The sequence below is a fragment of the Tiliqua scincoides genome, chromosome 16, assembly GCF_035046505.1.
Source record: "Tiliqua scincoides isolate rTilSci1 chromosome 16, rTilSci1.hap2, whole genome shotgun sequence".
Taxonomy (NCBI): domain Eukaryota; kingdom Metazoa; phylum Chordata; class Lepidosauria; order Squamata; family Scincidae; genus Tiliqua; species Tiliqua scincoides.
The window spans coordinates 955,647-972,270 of record NC_089836.1 but is presented as its reverse complement, the minus strand read 5'-3'; the positions used below and the strand labels follow the sequence as shown (position 1 = coordinate 972,270).

Sequence of the window (16,624 nt, the reverse complement as noted above, 5' to 3'; positions counted from 1 at the left end):
CAGCGGCCCACCAAATGCCTAGAGCATTTGTCCTAGAGCATCTCCAGCATCTCAAGCCTCTGCTTGAAGATCTCCAGTGAGGGAGAGTCCACCGCTTGCCTTGGCAATCCGTTCCACTGCCGAACAGCCCTGACCGTCAGAAATTTTTTCCTGACATCCAATTGGAGTCTCTTCTCCTGTCCCAAATCCCTGGATCCTAGCCTTCCTAGGGGCTGGTAGCCAAGCAATGTTGTTGACAACCTTTAGTCTCGAAAGACTCTGGTATCGCGCTCTGAAAGGTGGTTCTGGAACAGTGTCTAGTGTGGCTGAAAAGGCCGATTCGGGAGTGACAATCCCTTCCACACCAGGAGCAAGTGCAGTCTGTCCCTGGTCTGTCTCCCTGGCTATGGCCTTCCTTCTTTGCCTCTTTGCCTCAGACTGTTGGCCCAAGTGTCTCTTCAAACTGGGAAAGGCCATGCTGCACAGCCTGCCTCCAAGTGGGCCGCTCAGAGGCCAGGGTTTCCCACTTGTTGAGGTCCATTCCTAAGGCCTTCAGATCCCTCTTGCAGATGTCCTGTATTGCAGCTGTGGTCTACCTGTAGGGAGCTTTCCTTGCACGGGTTCTCCATAGAGGAGATCCTTTGGGATCCGGCCATCATCCATTCTCACAACATGACCGAGCCAACGCAGGCGTCTCTGTTTCAGCAGTGCATACATGCTAGGGATTCCAGCACGTTCGAGGACTGTGTTGTTAGGAACTTTGTCCTGCCAGGTGATGCCGAGAATGCGTTGGAGGCAGCGCATGTGGAAAGCGTTCAGTTTCCTGTTGTGAGCAAAGAGTCCATGACTCGCTGCAGTACAGAAGTGTACTCAGGATGCAAGCTCTGTAGACCTGGATCTTGGTATGTTCCGTCAGCTTCTTGTTGGACTAGACTGTCTTTGTGATGGATGGGAGACCGCCTGGGAATACTGGGTGCCGTAGGCTTATACCATAGTCTTTCGAGACTGAAGGTTGCCAACCATTTTCAACCACTGTGCCATAGCACACTGGTGTGCCGCGAATGGTCTCCAGGTGTGCTGTGGGAGTTTGGTGGAGGTCATTTATTAATAGGACCACTGGGGATATGAGCTCCCCCCAAACAGCAAGGTGTGCCTTGTCAATTGTTCACAAACTGATAGTGTGCCTTGACAATTTTAGTATCTTGTCAGTGTGCCATGAGACGAAAAAGGTTGAAAATCACTGCCTTAGATTATAAGCTATTGTTTTCTTCTGGAGTTTCACAAGAGGCAAGGCAATCGCAAGGCAGGGACAGCCTGGCCAATTGCACAGAGGCATTGCAGTGAAGAAGCTACGTGGGGATGATAAATCCCTACAATTGGATGGGTCTTCCAAGGTCATCTAGCCCAGCCCCCTGCTAGAAGCAGGACAAATGCAACCTTTTGTTTTGCATTGAGGGGCTGTCTCTCCTCCAGAGTAGCTCCCGCGGCGACTGACGACAAACGCAAATCGAAACCGTTGACCGTTAATTTGAAATAATAACATTTTTTCAGTGGCGTGGTAGCAGGAGGGAGGGCTGCCAGGAGATGTTGCTACATCATCCTTCTCCCGGCTCTTTCGAAATTCTGGCTGCTGGCTCCCCTCCACTGGCTCTCCTTCAGTCCTTTGAAACTGCCGGGACAGCTGCCAAGCGGGGAGATTTGCCGCCTCCTCCCCGCAACGTCAGAACCAGTCTATCCTCAATCAGGACTAGCCACCTTCAGCCAACAGGGAATTGGCTGAGTTAGTGGAAGGGTGCAAAAGAGGCCAGTTGGTTGATGGGCTTTGGGGAAAGACACGTGCCAATTTTGGACAGACGAAGCTGTCTCACCCGGAGTCGGCCCTTGGTCTGTTTAGCTTGGCAATGCCTGTACTGACAGCTAGACTATGCAGAGTTCTAGAGTTCTAGACTGTGCGGAGTTCAGAGTTCTAGGGTTGTTTACCTGCCAGGGTTTGGACCTGGACAGTGCTGGGCCGCTCAACTGCAGCCTTTTCTTGCCGGGACACAGGTGCCGCTGGCCCCCTCCCCAGTTCTAGGGGCTGGGGGCTTGCACTTTTGCCATGAGAGCAACAGATGCTCTCCCAAGAAATCCAGCGCTGCAGAGTGGAAATGAATAGAAAATATTTCCGGAGTTGACTTCTGCTTCTTTCCTGGCCCCAGAATCTCACTCCTTGGCATGTCGGCCTTCAAGTGTTTGCGCCACACGGGGACAGAGAAGCCAAAAGAAAGGGCTTTCCAGCTCTTCTTTGCAACATCCTGTGGTTTTTTTCCCCCCCCCTTTCCTTTTTCTGTTCCCTTTTTTATTCTGCAGCCAAGCTGTGCTCCCAACAGCCATACTATGTGACTGCTGTGGTATTTAGCGACCCACTTGCTAAAGACCCCCCATTGCTCGGGGTTCCCCTTGTTGGTCTTGCATTCCAGCCGAGCCGGGGTGGTGAAGCGGGCGACGGGTGGTGAAGCGATCAGTGCTGGTGGCAAGGCTTCCGGCCTCCCTCATCCCTCTGAAGCTGTCAGAGCCGCTTAATTTTGCAAGGCCGCTCTCCAAAAATGCTCTTTTAATGAGGTGGAAATAAGGCAGTTAAAGACTTTCGGAAGATCAGTGGAAGTTTTCACTTCGGCGCAGGGGAAAAGCTCATCTGGGTGGTCAGATCCACCGGAGCTTTTCTACAGGCCCAGCGCACATGCCATATCTTGTCTGATCTCGGAAGCTAAGCATCTCCCTATACTGAACACTATCTCCTGATCTTGTCTGATCTTGGAAGCTAAGCAGCGTCAGGCCTGGTTAGTACTTGGATGGGAGACCGCCTGGGAATACCGGGTGCTGCAGGCTTATACCATGATCTGGGAAGCTAAGCAGGGTCAGGCCTGGTTAGTACTTGGATGGAGACCGCCTGGGAATACCAGGTGCTGTAGGCTTCTACCATGATCTTGGAAGCTAAGCAGGGTCAGGCCTGGTTAGTATTTGGATGGGAGACCGCCTGGGAATACCGGGTGCTGTAGGCTTATACTGTAGTCTTTCGAGACTGAAGGTTGCCAACCAACCATCCGGACTGCAGGCTGGACCACTTTCCAGGTATCGGAATGACTCCTGAGCTGGTCACTGGATCTCCTCATCAAGAAGGGCTGGAATGTTAAGCGACGACAAAATCCAAACAGAGACATGAGGAAGAGAAGGGAAAGATGGTCGCAGACATGATGGTTCCAACCTTGTCTGCAGGCTGGGACAAGATGAGATGGTGATCGTGCTTCACAACCGTGACTCCTTCAAGAAGACCACAGACTATGTCTCATGTGTTTTTCCATGGAGCTGTAGCCCCATCACTGTTCTGATTGGTCCGTCCGGAAAAAATCCCAAAGGGGCAGTTAGTAGCTATTACGAAACCCTTGTTAGCCGTTTGTACGAAAGAAAAGAGACAAATTCTTCAGCCACTCAACTTTCTGCAAAGTTTTCCTGTCTGCTTGCCCAGAAGTTATTTTTAATGCACTTCAGTTGATCAGTCAAGCAGTTACATCCAAGTTTATGCTACTGTGTGTTACAAGGAGCAATGGCACATGGAACATAGCAAAGAGTCCATCTCTGCTGGCGTCGTCCTCCTTGCAGGGGCTTTTGCGAAGCCCGCAAACAGCCACACTGGAATAGTGCTCTTTGTGTACTTGTGACCTGTGGGTGCGGCCTTTGAACCTCCGGTGTGCAGCATGATTTAGCCGTCAGGACAACAAGCCCAGCAATGGACCCTCACAAATGTGTCTAATCCCTGCTCTAAAGGCAGTGGACGTCACCACATCTTCTTGAAGGAGAACGATCCAGCTGGAGTAGTAGATACATGGGCCAGGCCCAACAGTTCAAGTGCCAGAGTGGTTTAGTGATTAGGGCAGTGGTTCTAAGCAGAGTTTTGATGCCCCCACAGCCTCTTCTATGTGGCTCAGCTAGGAACCACCGTCTTGGATCTCACAAAATCTTGTGAGATTGTCCCAGAATCTTGTAAAATTGACGGTGGCAGTGCCCAAATGTCAGAAGATCCAAGATGGCAGCACCTCGGAGAACATGTAGGAGGAACCCCCCTAGTGTGTACTGGGGTTGAGTCTGAAAGAGCCATGCTGGGACAAAAGAGTTCTGGTGGCCACTCTGACTGACTGCTTAGAGTGAGGAACCTGAACCAGGAGCCAAGGGTTTTATAGAGCCAGCCAGCCCCCTATTAGCTCCTTAGATCACCTGGGCAAAAGAGGCGCAGTACCAGCTCTGACCATTATAGTGGGGGCGCTGCCGTGCAGCTGAGGTCAGGCCACCTTGCTACCTCGGTCTGGGAGGTGTTGTCGGGGTTCAGGTGGTAAGGTGCTTGTGACCTACTGGTGGGAGCCCCCGGTTCGAGACCCACAACACCTTGCAATAATTTTGAGCCTGTACACAAACGTATGCTCTCTGTCTCTCTCTCTCTCAACCTGCCTTGCAAAGTTGAGTATTTAAAAAGAGAGCCTTTTATGCATCACCTTGAGCTTCTTGGAGGCAAGGCAAGGCAAGAGTGTAATAACATTAATTAATTAATAATTAATTAATTATTACAGTGGGCCCACGTTATCTTCTGGTCAGCACCCATGAATTTAAGCCACAAATGTAGGCCAGAGGATACCCACAGTTAAAGCATTTGAAAATTTACAAAGCGCCAAAAATTATGTATCCCACTTTAGCGGGGCCAAACTGCACCATTTCCAAGCCTCCAGAGCTATTTTTAGGGCTGAAAGACCCCTTCCAGGTCGAGCAGAGGTTCTTTACTCCTCCCAGGTTGGCCCCAGAGTGGATTGCTACTTTGGCACTTTAACTGGACACCAGTATCCGCAGACTCCAAGGACCCACCTGTATTTAATTAATTAATTAATTAATTAATTAATTAATTAATTAATTAAATTATTATTATTATTATTATTATTATATTTATGTTGCAATGTTGCCATATAATATTAATTCATTATTTAATTATTAATTAATTATTAAGTTTAATAATAATTAGATTAATAATAATAAGGAATGAAGATTTATAATAATGTCTATTTCTGGTGAGTGAGATAGGATTACAGCCTAACAGCCCAATCCTATGCATTCCTACTGAGAAGTAAGTCCCATGAAAGTCAATGGGACTTCCTCCCAGGAAAGTATGGATAGGATTGGGCTGTAAGTCTTTCTGACTTATAATAATAATAATAATGAATAATAATGTTTGTTTCTGGTGAGTGAGATAGGATTACAGCCTAACAGCCCAATCCTATGCAGGTCTACTCTGAAGTAAGTCTCATTGAAGCCATTGGGGCTTCCTCCCAGGAAAGTGTGGATAGGATTGGGCTGTAAGTCTTTCTGATTTATAATAATAATAATAATGAATAATAATGTTTGTTTCTGGTGAGTGAGATAGGATTACAGCCTAACAGCCCAATCCTGTGCAGGTCTACTCTGAAGTAAGTCTCATTGAAGCCATTGGGGCTTCCTCCCAGGAAAGTGTGGATAGGATTGGGCTGTAAGTCTTTCTGACTTATAATAATAATGAATAATAATGTTTGTTTCTGGTGAGTGAGATAGGATTACAGCCTAACAGCCTAATCCTATGCATGTCTACTCAGAAGTAAGTCCCATTGAAGCCATTGGGGCTTACTCCCAGGAAAACGTGGATAGGATTGAGCTGTAAGTCTTTCTGAATGCTAATATCTGCGTAAAATAAATAGCAAAAGTTTTCAAACACCCTTAATAATAATTAATAATAACATTAATAATATTAATTAGAGCTGTCACACCCAGTAATAGAATTGACACTGCTGCTGTCAAATGCCTTGTTGTTATGGTGTAAACCGCTTCCTTTGAACCCCCATGCAGTCACTCCCCGCCCACCCGTGCTATGACTGTCTCATGTGAACAAACCCTTAATTGTACCATCATGGGGGTTTTTGGTTCAGAGGAGTGGAAATGAGCCCCCAGCAGTAATTTCGGAGCCTGTTATTCTCGGTACATCTCCCCCCCCCCATGTTTCAGATCCCTCATCCAAGACTGTAATTCAAGTCAGAATGGAAACTTCTCAGGGTAGTTTTCTGCCAGGGGTTGGCGGAATCCGCCACGGATTGTGTTCCGATGCACCCTGAGTGGTCTCCGTTTCTAAGGCAAAACCGACGGCTAATCTGCTTTTGATTGAGATGCTCAGGGGAGGTTTGCTGGGGTCTCCGCAGAACTGAGAAGATCCAAAAAATCAACTTCTGAAAAAAAAATCTGAATGGCCGGGTGGATGTTTTCCCTGCTCCGCTAATGAGGCTTCATTCCTTGTTTGTTGAATCTGTTTTAACTCCAAAGACGTTCTTGAGAAGTTCCTGAAAAAGGCCATTTTTTGTTGCATTCTTCCCCAAGACTTCCCCCCCCCAAATGAGTCCCAGATTCTCCTCCAAGTGATTAATTCTGAGGATTAATTTCAAACACATGCCAAAGTCTGCTAATATTTACAAGAGTGGCTGCAGGGGGCTTCCTGTACGTACTTCCTGTACGCGGCCCCTCCCACTTGCCTTTACATAAGAACAGCCCCACTGGATCAGGCCAAAGGCCCATCTGGTCCAGCTTCCTGTATCTCCCAGCGGCCCACCAAATGCCCCAGGGAGCACACCAGATCACAAGAGACCTCATCCTGGTGCCCTCCCTTGCATCTGGCATTCTGACATAGCCCATTTCTAAAATCAGGAGGTTGCGCATACATGTCATGGCTTGTACCCCGTAATGGATTTTTCCTCCAGAAACTTGTTCAATTCCCCTTTAAAGGCGTCCAGGCTAGACGCCATCACCACATCCTGTGGCAAGGAGTTCCACAGACCAACCACACACTGAGTAAAGAAATATTTTCTTTTGTCTGTTCTAACTCTCCCAACACTCAATTTTAGTGGATGTCCCCTGGTTCTGGTGTTATGTGAGAGTGTAAAGAGCATCTCCCTATCCACTCTGTCCATCCCCTGCATAATTTTGTATGTCTCAATCATGTCCCCCCTCAGGCATTTCTTTTCTAGGCTGAAGAGGCCCAAACGCCGTAGCCTTTCCTCATAAGGAAGGTGCCCCAGCCCCGTAATCATCTTAGTCGCTCTCTTTTGCACCTTTTCCATTTCCACTATGTCTTTTTTGACATGCGGCGACCAGAACTGGACACAATACTCCAGGTGTGGCCTTACCATAGATTTGTACAATGGCATTATAATATTAGCCGTTTTGTTCTCAATACCCTTCCCTTTGGAGCCAAACTGGGCAGTGAAGGCTACATGTCCCTGCTAGCTATGCAACATAAAGCTACAGCAGCAATTTTCAACCTTTTTATCTCACGGCACATGGACGAGGTGCTAAAATAGTCAAGACGCACCACCAGTTTTTGAACCATTAACAAGACATGCCATGCTGCTGGTTGGGGGCCCACATCCCCCAGTTGCCCTACTAACAAGTGACTGTCTCCCAAACCCCCCTGTGGTCCATTGGCAGCACACAGGTTTAAAATCAAGCAGAATTGGGGCCGGAATCTTAGGTAGACATTATTGATTTCATCGTTCCACGACGGAACTCCTGCCATAGGAGGGCAGGAGATCTGGTCTAGAGGGTTGAGCCTCCATTTGCCTGAAGATAACATCCGAAGGTCGCCAGTTCGAGGCCACCGGCACCATGCGACCTTGAAGCCGCTGACAAGCTGAGCAGAGTTATTCCATCTGCTCTGAGCGTGGGAGGATGGAGGCCAGAATGTGCGGCCAGATCAAGAAAGAAACATCTGAATGTGGTTTCTTGAAAGATAGAACCTTTCAAATTGTAAAAATCCCTACGGGGATTTAAGTTGCCTGCCTTGAACCGCCTTGAATAAAGTCCGAGGAGAAATCTGAGGACCTAGAAAGGCGGTATTATTATTATTATTATTATAGCCCTTCTTCTTTCTTTATATTATAGCCCTCTGAGCGGCCCGCTTGGAGGCAGGCTGTGCAGCGTGTTCTTTCCCAGTTTGAAGAGACACTTGGCCAACAGACAGAGGCTAAGAGGCAAAGAAGGAAGGCCCATAGCCAGGGAGACAGACCAGGGACAGACTGCACTTGCTCCCGGTGTGGAAGGGATTGTCACTCCCGAATCGGCCTTTTCAGCCACACTAGACGCTGTTCCAGAACCACCATTCAGAGCGCGATACCACAGTCTTTCGAGACTGAAGGTTGCCAACAACAAGCCCTTCTTATAGCCCAATCCTGTGCTTCTCTGTTGCTGCAGGCTACAGAGGCCCAGAAATGGCTGCTGCTGTATCCTGTGGGGCCAAGGAAGATGCCGGTCTCCTCAAGGGAAGAGGACACTTGTCCCCTTACCCCAGCTAGCTGAGTCTGCACCAGCTAAATCACTGGTGCAGGCTTGAGAAGCACTGTACTGGCACAGGAGAAGCATAGGATTCGGTGAAGAAAGTCTCTACCAGTCCCAAGCCCTGCCGGGTGCATTCTTAGAGGACCTCCAACACGTCCATTTGCTGGTGTGGATATTTTCTGGCCTGTGGCCAGAGCGCCTTTCATTGAGCTGGTTGGCTAACGAGAGCTGAAAAGTCTTGCCCTCTCCTGTCACGGTGAATGAGCGGGAAGTCCTCACCATGGACGTGTGGCCTCGGAGAGCGGTGGCCCTCACTCCGAGCTCGAGCGGGAGGGTTTGTTATCCTGAAATTGAACGTTGACGGACCAGACTGTGATTGAATTAGCTAGGCAGCCGCTGGGATGCCCCGCTGGGACGTTGATGGTGGGGCGCTGCTGGGCGCGAGTGACGCTGTTCCAAAAACCGTCACAGCCCGGCTGGCCTCTGTCGGCTTGCCTCACCAGAGCGTTGAGCTTTTGCGTCCTGCCGAGTTCGGCACACTGTTCGCCAGAGTTCTTTAGAGCATTCGACGTTTGAACATGTCAGGGTGCGGAAATTGAAGTTGGCACTCTTTACGCTCTGCGGCCGAGAGCCCCCCCGAGCGGGGAAAATGTTTGTGAGCTGTTTGTAATATTTGCCTCCCTCTCTGTTTGGGTTTCCCAGGACTCAAAGCTCTTATTTTTTTTGTAGATGATCCACGTGAACTCAGCACCAGTGACATAGCTAGAGGGGGTGCAAAGCACTAAGTTTTGCAGGGAGCCTCTTTGCAGCATGCAAGCAGTCCCTCCCCCTCGAAGCCATTCCAGGTCGGGGCAGGGGGGGGGAGGCAAATGCTATCTTTATCTACTTTAACATACCGTATTTCACTTAAAGATCTAGCTCAGTATTGAACTTAACAGTTTTTTGGGCTGGATGAACATAAGAACATAAGAACAGCCCCACTGGAGCAGGCCATAGGCCCATCTAGTCCAGCTTCCTGTATCTCACAGCGGCCCACCAAATGCCCCAGGGAGCACACCAGATAACAAGAGACCTGCAAGGCCTCCTGGGAATTGTAGTTTAAGAACATAAGAACAGCCCCACTGGAGCAGGCCATAGGTCCATCTAGTCCAGCTTCCTGTATCTCACAGCGGCCCACCAAATGCCCCAGGGAGCACCCCAGATAACAAGAGACCTCATCCTGGTGCCCTCCCTTGCATCTGGCATTCTGACATAACCCATTTTTAAAATCAGGAGGTTGCACAGACACATCATGGCTTGTAACCCATAATGGATTATTCCTCCAGAAACTTGTCCAATCCCCTTTTAAAGGCCTCCAGGCCAGACGCCATCACCACATCCTGTGGCAAGGAGTTCCACGGACCAATCACACGCTGAGTAAAGAAATATTTTCTTTTCTGTCCTAACCCCCCCCCCCAACACTCAATTTTAGTGGATGTCCCCTGGTTCTGGTGTTATGTGAGAGTGTAAAGAGCATCTCTCTATCCACTTTATCCTTCCCATGCGTAATTTTGTATGTCTCCATCATGTACCCCCTCAGGCACCTCTTTTCTAGGCTGAAGAGGCCCAAACACTGTAGCCTTTCCTCATAAGGAAATAAGGATGCCGTGGTCTAACTTTTTTTTACCTAATGAGCCTAAACCAATTCTAAAAGGGCGGGTAGGGGGAGGAACATGAAAGACACTGTTGCTTAAAACAGATTGAAAAATTGTAATTATACAACACTCAGTGACAACAGGCTATAAAGTGGATTTTGAACACACTGAGTTGTTGTCTAATACTATACAATTCAGTGTTTCCCAAACTGTGCGTCAGGAGCCACCAGGTGGGTCACGAGCCCATTTCAGGCGGGTCCCCATTCATTGCAATATTTTATTTTTAGTAGATTAGACTTGATGCTCCCCTTGTATGTGACTGCATTTGGGGAAATGTGACAGGTCTGTACTTTTAACAGGCTACTATGTATATTCTTTTAACAATGATAGTCAATGGGACTTACTCCTGGGTAAGATTGCAGCCTAGGATTGTGAAAAATGTTCCTGCTTGATGATGTCACTTCCAGTCACGACATCACTTCCAGTGGGTCCTGGACAGATTCTCATTCTAAAAAGTGGGTCCCGGTGCTAAATGTGTGAGAACCACTGCTGTACATTAACATGCACATATGTATAGAGAAGCAATTGAAATATATAAGCATCAAAACAATCTGACTAGGAACGAAGAAATAATGAGAGTTAATAATGCAGGGCTGCTAGCCCTGGAAAATGTTACTCAGAGAGTAAGGAGCCAGGTAGGGCTAACAGCTGACAACCATGTTCCCTAATTCAATGGTCAGTCAGTTACAACCAGTATAAGTTCCTGAGGAAGACTCTGGTCTTTGAGGAAGCTCACCAAAGCTGTGGGTGAAACATCAGCTTTCCATTTTTGGCTTCTTATTCTAATTCAGTTTTTAGTCTCTTAGGGTGAATGGGATCATAAACTGGCATGAAGATCCCTCCCTTTATTAGGGTGAATGGGATCATAAACTGGCATGAAGATCCCTCCCTTTATTAGGGTGAATGGGATCATAAACTGGCATGAAGATCCCTCGGTTCTTACAAGATACATGTCTTAAGCGTTCCCATCTTTAATGCCAGATTCTCGGATTAGATGGTCTGTCTGTCCCACTTGTTTGCTGCTTGAGGGAGATACCTGCTTGTTTGTTCCACTTCTGCAACTTGCTGTTCTGGTGGTTTATAATTGTGCATTTATGATAGCGCTTTTTTTTTTCTTTCTCCTTTCCAGGGTGCCAGAGGTCCTGACGGTCTAGCGGGTGAATCAGGGTCCCAAGGTCCCAAGGTTAGCCCTCCCCCCCCCAACGAGCATTCAATGTGGCAGAAATGTCCCCATAAGCTGTCCTTGGAACCCTGGGAGAAAGGGGATCTCGTGTTTCAATCCTGGGTGCCCCTGTCTACCCTCTGGAGGGGTGCAGCAGAGGCACAGGGACCCCATCATATCAGCAGGGCCTCAGTTCTGGAAGTTTGTAGAGCATCAGGGTGTTGTCAAGCACGAGTCCACCTGATTTGAGAATGTTTTCACCCACAGGGCCCTCTAGGGAATCCAGGCAAACCAGGGACAGATGGGCTGCAGGTATGTCCACTATGTTTTGATATGGTCCGGAAAGGATATACACACTGGCGGTAACAGGGATGTGCTTCCACTGTCATTGGAACTCATGCTCAGCCCTGTGTCGTTTGCAGGGGAAGATTGGCGAACCGGGAGAGACAGGGCTTCGCGGTTTCCCAGTGAGTACTCTTTGCAACAAGGCCCAAATCCTAACCAACTTTCTGACCTGATTGTGCCAATGGGGCAGGTCCTACAGTTGGGGGACGGGGGGACGGGACGACAGTCATGGAGGCCTCCTCAAGGTAAGGGAATGTTTGTTCTCTTACCTCGGAGCTTCATTGCTGGAAAGTTAATTAGGATTGCGCCCTTCGTCTTCTTGCCATCCCCTTGCATCTGGCACATGAGAGACGGCTTCCTTCTAGAACCAGGAGGCTGCACGTATCCATCATGGCTTGTAGCCTGTGATGGACTCTTCATCAATCGGTCCAATCCCTTCTTAAAGGCCTCTAGGCCAGACACTGTCCCCACATCCTGTGGCAAGGAGCTCCACCTTTCTTGGGACTTGGGAAGTGTTGGGAAGTTGAAGCTCTTGCGCAAGGAGGTGTGGAAAAACTGGAGCATCTTTTCTCTTGTTTCAGGGTATCCAAGGACCTTCTGGGCCCCAAGGAGCGAAAGGGCCTCTCGGAGACCTGGCAAGTATCGACACTGAACTGGGATGGAGTCAGGTGGTCTTCAGTGGCTCCTTTCCCAATGTCCCCTCTGCTGTTTTAAAGGGCAGCAGGAAGGGAATTGGGTGGGGGAGGGGACAGAGGGGGGAGGGGGCCACCTTTCTCCTCCTTGCTACTCAAAACATAGGAGATGGAACTTGAATCTAAACCTGTTCACGTTTTATTATATCCCTAACTTTGTGTGTCTGCCTTGCAGGGATCTCAGGGAATCCAAGGTCCACCAGGGCCTTTGGGAGAAATTGGACACAAGGTGATTTGTTATACACTCATACATATTTTACCCCCTTTAAGAATATAAGATGGGCCCCGCTGGATCAGGCCAAGGGCCTATCTGGTCCAGCTTCCTGTATCCCACAGTGGCCCACCAAATGCCCCAGAGAGCACACCAGATAACAAAAGACCTGCAAGGCTTCCTGGGAATTGTAGTTAAGAACATAAGAACAGCCCCACTGGATCAGGCCATAGGCCCATCTAGTCCAGCTTCCTGTATCTCACAGTGGCCCACCAAATGCCCCAGGGAGCACACCAGACAACAAGAGACCTGCAAGGCTTCCTGGGAATTGTAGTTAAGAACATAAGAACAGCTCCACTGGATCAGGCCATAGGCCCATCTAGTCCAGCTTCCTGTATCTCACAGCGGCCCACCAAATGCCCCAGGGAGCACACCAGATAACAAGATACCTGCATCCTGGTGCCCAAACTTGTCAGCTGAACATAAGGACATAAAAAGAGCCCCACTGGCTCAGGCCAATCTAGTCCAGCTTCCTGTATCTCACAGTGGCCCACCAGATGCCTCAGCGATTACACAAGGCAACAAGATCCCTCCGTCTTCTTGCCATCCCCTTGCATCTGGCCCATCAGAGACGGCCTCCTTCTAGAACCAGGAGGCTGCACATAGCCATCATGGCTTGTAGCCTGTGATGGACTCTTCATCAATTGGTCCAATCCCTTCTTAAAGGCCTCTAGGCCAGACACCGTCCCCACATCCTGTGGCAAGGAGTTCCACAGACTAATTGCATACTGGGTAAAGAAATTCTTTTGTCTGTTCTAACTCTCCCGACATTCAGTGGTGGTGTTAACACAACATCTTGGAGACACCTTTTGGGTACCGCACCTTGGGGGGGGGGGTTTTGCTGAAAACAGGAAGTGCCTTTCAGAAGCCTCTAAGACACCCTCTCAAGGCATGACACCCAGGACATTGTATCCCCTGACCCCACTTTTAGCTACACCAGTGCCCAAAACTCAAGAGTTATACTGGGGAAACCCCTGGATGCATGTTTTATTTGGAGAAGGATTCAGATTCAGCCCCCAGCATCTCCAGCCACAGGGAGCAAAAGTGGTGGAACAGAGATTGGGGAGTGGAGGTGAGAGGGGCTGAGAAGCAGGTGAAGCTGTCCAGAGCAAAACTGGACAGGAAAATGTGAAAGCCCTGCCCCTTTGCTATCTTTCTTCAAGACCCAACCAGGGGAGTCATTACACCATCACCCCTCTCTTCCCCCAAGTGATCTGCTATGCAAATACCAGCTTTGAACCTGATTTCCGCTGGGTCGACAATACCATCTGCTTTTCTTCTTCCCCAGGGACCACCTGGCGCGGTGGGGCAACGTGGGCTTCCAGGTGAACCAGGCATGAAGGTACGGGGGAAAGCTTTCGTCTTTTCAGCCCTATGTTGAGAGCCAGAGAGGGATCAGCCACTGGCGTCTGCAGAGATCCACTGCAGGGCAAATGTCCTCTGCAAACAAGTTCCGCCTTTTCCGAAGGCAGGGCAAGGGAGATTGTAGGCAGTGAGGTTGACTCTGATGGAGAGAGGCAATTGTGGATGTCGATTTAAGCCTGTGTGGGCCACTTGGAAGGGGAGCTGCATTCATGTGCGCAGAACGGAAGAAACTGTACTTCGATCTTTAAAAGTCAAAGGGGTTGGGGGTAATTCAGGTTGGGCCTGGGGTAGGTGCCCAGGTTTGCCTGGATAGTCACAGGGGATGGATAGATGGGTGAAAACATGGAATCTAAAACTGCTAAGCTATGCTTGGAACATAGAAACAGGCTTGTCCAAGGCATGAAGGCATTTTTATTTTACTTATGTCAAGCTGAGAGGTCTTGCCTAGAGCTGAAGTCCCCAAAAGGGCATACAGAGAACTGAGTCAGAGGTTTGTTCCAAAGTTTTTTAGGGTGCAAACCTAACCCACTTTCCAGCACTGACATAAGGGCAATGCAACTTATGGATAAGGGAACAAACATTGCCATACCGTGAGGAGGCCTCTGTGGCTGCCCCCCAAGTGCAGGATGCAGCCCATGCCCCACTGGCACATCTACACCTGTGCTGGAAAGTTGGTTAGGATTGCACCCCTAGATGCTCAGTCTTGGGTGGTCCGGCAGGCTGGCTAACTATCTAGTGCAGGGGTCTCCAAACCCCAGCCCGGGGGCCAGATGCGGCCCACGGCAAGCCTCAATTCAGCCAGCCTCTTGTCCCCTGAAAGCCTCTGCCCCACTTGGCTGAACATGATTGGAGCTGTGCTCTGGTTGCGTCTGGAGGGTGTTCTAAGGGCCAGGCAGTTTGAAGGAATGAGCCCATTCATTCATTTATTCACTCATCTATCTCTAATTTATTTATATAAATTTTTTTCCGGCCCCCAACACCGTGCCAGATATTTGATGCAGCCCCCTGGCCAAAAAGTTTGGAGACCCCTGATCTAGTGGCATGGTGGGGGGACTAGATAGCTTCCCCCGGCAATCTATTGCCTCGGCTGAGCCTAGCCCTCTGGCGACACCTAGAGGACGGGCTAAGCCCTGCGGGATCAGGCCCATCTAGTCCAGCATCCTCTTCCCCACAGTGGTGGCCTCAGGGACGTCCACAATCAGGAGGGGAGGGCAGACCCCTCCCTGTCCTTGCTCCCTGCATCTGGTCTCCAGGGGCAAGAGACACAGCTGAGGTCATCAGCGATAGCTTCGTCCTCCCCAAATTTGTCAAGTTTCTCCTTTTGAGCTGCCTAAGTGAGTGGGGCCAGAAGGACTGCTGTGTGAATATCCGGGCCAGGATTGCCTGTGGCCCTTTTCTGCTGCAGTGGGGCAGAGAGCCGGCCCTGCGAGGTGCTCCGTTTGTGCCTGACAGCCCCCGATGCTTCTTCCAGCTCGGCCAGCGGGAGGGATGAATGGCTCCCAGTGTCACACTTTGGAAATCCTGGGCACAGCTTCAGGGGCTTATCTGATCTCCTCCCCTCCTTAAAAGAAGCCCCTATTTTCCCCCTCCTGCAGGCTGTCTTCCCTCACCTCGGAAGGGCTACTATGAAGCATATGACAGAGAACTTGGTTTGGGATTAAATTAAATTTCCTGCTCACTTGCCCATTTCCCCCTTCTCACTCCTGCAGTTTTGTTTGCCTTGGCAAAAAGTTGCCAAGAGCTACTGTCTCTTTAGAGCCTCGGAGTCTCTCTCTGCTGTGCCGGCTTTTTGGCCCTCCCCGAGAACAAAACTCCCCATTTATTTGCCTCGATTGCCGGCGGTTCCCACCAGCCCGGCCTCACGGTGCGTGAGCTCCTGTGGCAAGCAGGATATCAGCGGGACAGGGGGAGGTCTTGTGCCAGCTCAGGACAGATCAAGGAATGCAGGCATGTCACAAGCGTGAGATTATTCCCACTGCTGCGACTTCAAGGAAGCTCTTCTCCTTGGATGAAGAGCCGGGCCCTGAAAGATGGTTTTGTTTTAAAGTCACTGAAGCAAACGACCATGCAAAATAAGTCCTTTCTCCTTCCATCTTCAGCTAATTGGTTTTCATTGGGTGATTTCAAGGTCGGGTTCTTGTATCCAGAGAGGCAAAATTGGTGTCCTTCATGCCAAGATTGCACACGCAGAGATTTGGGGTTTTGGCCTCTTTCTCGGGGTATCCAAGAGAAGGAGTCGAACCAAGCCCAATTCAATGAGTCTGGCTATATCAGTGATTTTCAATCTCTTTCATCTCAGGGCACACTAGCAAGGCACTAAAGTGGTCAAGGCGCACCATCGGTTTTTTGGGCAATTGACAAGGCACACTGTGCTGTCAATGGGGGCTCTCATCCCCCAGTGGTCCTGTTGATAAATGACCCTCTCCAAAATTGCCAGGGCGCACCTGGGGACCATTCATGGCACGCCAATGTGTCCCGGCACAATGGTTGAAAATCACTCCTTGAGTTAATGGGGTGTTCTGTGGTCTGCTCTGCACTGATGTCCTCCTGGTTCCAGCCCTGAGACCAACAGGCTCTGCCCTCTCCGCTCCAACAATGTCCAACCTTCACCTGGTGTCACAAAGACTCCACCCCACAGCCTCAGCCAGGCCCCGCCCTTATATCCCAAGCTCCTCCCACTAAAGGCTCAACAAAGCATCTTTCCAAAATGTGTTGTTAAGAGGCATAGCATAGCTGGGAGGGCTGA

At 49.6% G+C, this 16,624-nt stretch overlaps 2 protein-coding genes across 2 annotated transcripts in view; one reads left to right on the top strand and one right to left on the bottom strand.

Moving 5' to 3' along the window:
• The window catches only part of NOTCH1 (notch receptor 1), a 787,535-nt gene that overhangs the window by 378,603 nt on the left and 392,308 nt on the right, over window positions 1-16,624 (bottom strand). The gene's annotated exons all lie outside the window — the stretch shown is intronic.
• The window catches only part of COL27A1 (collagen type XXVII alpha 1 chain), a 108,007-nt gene that overhangs the window by 28,996 nt on the left and 62,387 nt on the right, over window positions 1-16,624 (top strand). Inside the window, 6 exon segments of the mRNA XM_066610850.1 lie at window positions 11,173-11,226; window positions 11,473-11,517; window positions 11,628-11,672; window positions 12,132-12,185; window positions 12,418-12,471; window positions 13,802-13,855. Coding sequence (XP_066466947.1) covers window positions 11,173-11,226; window positions 11,473-11,517; window positions 11,628-11,672; window positions 12,132-12,185; window positions 12,418-12,471; window positions 13,802-13,855 — 306 coding nt within the window.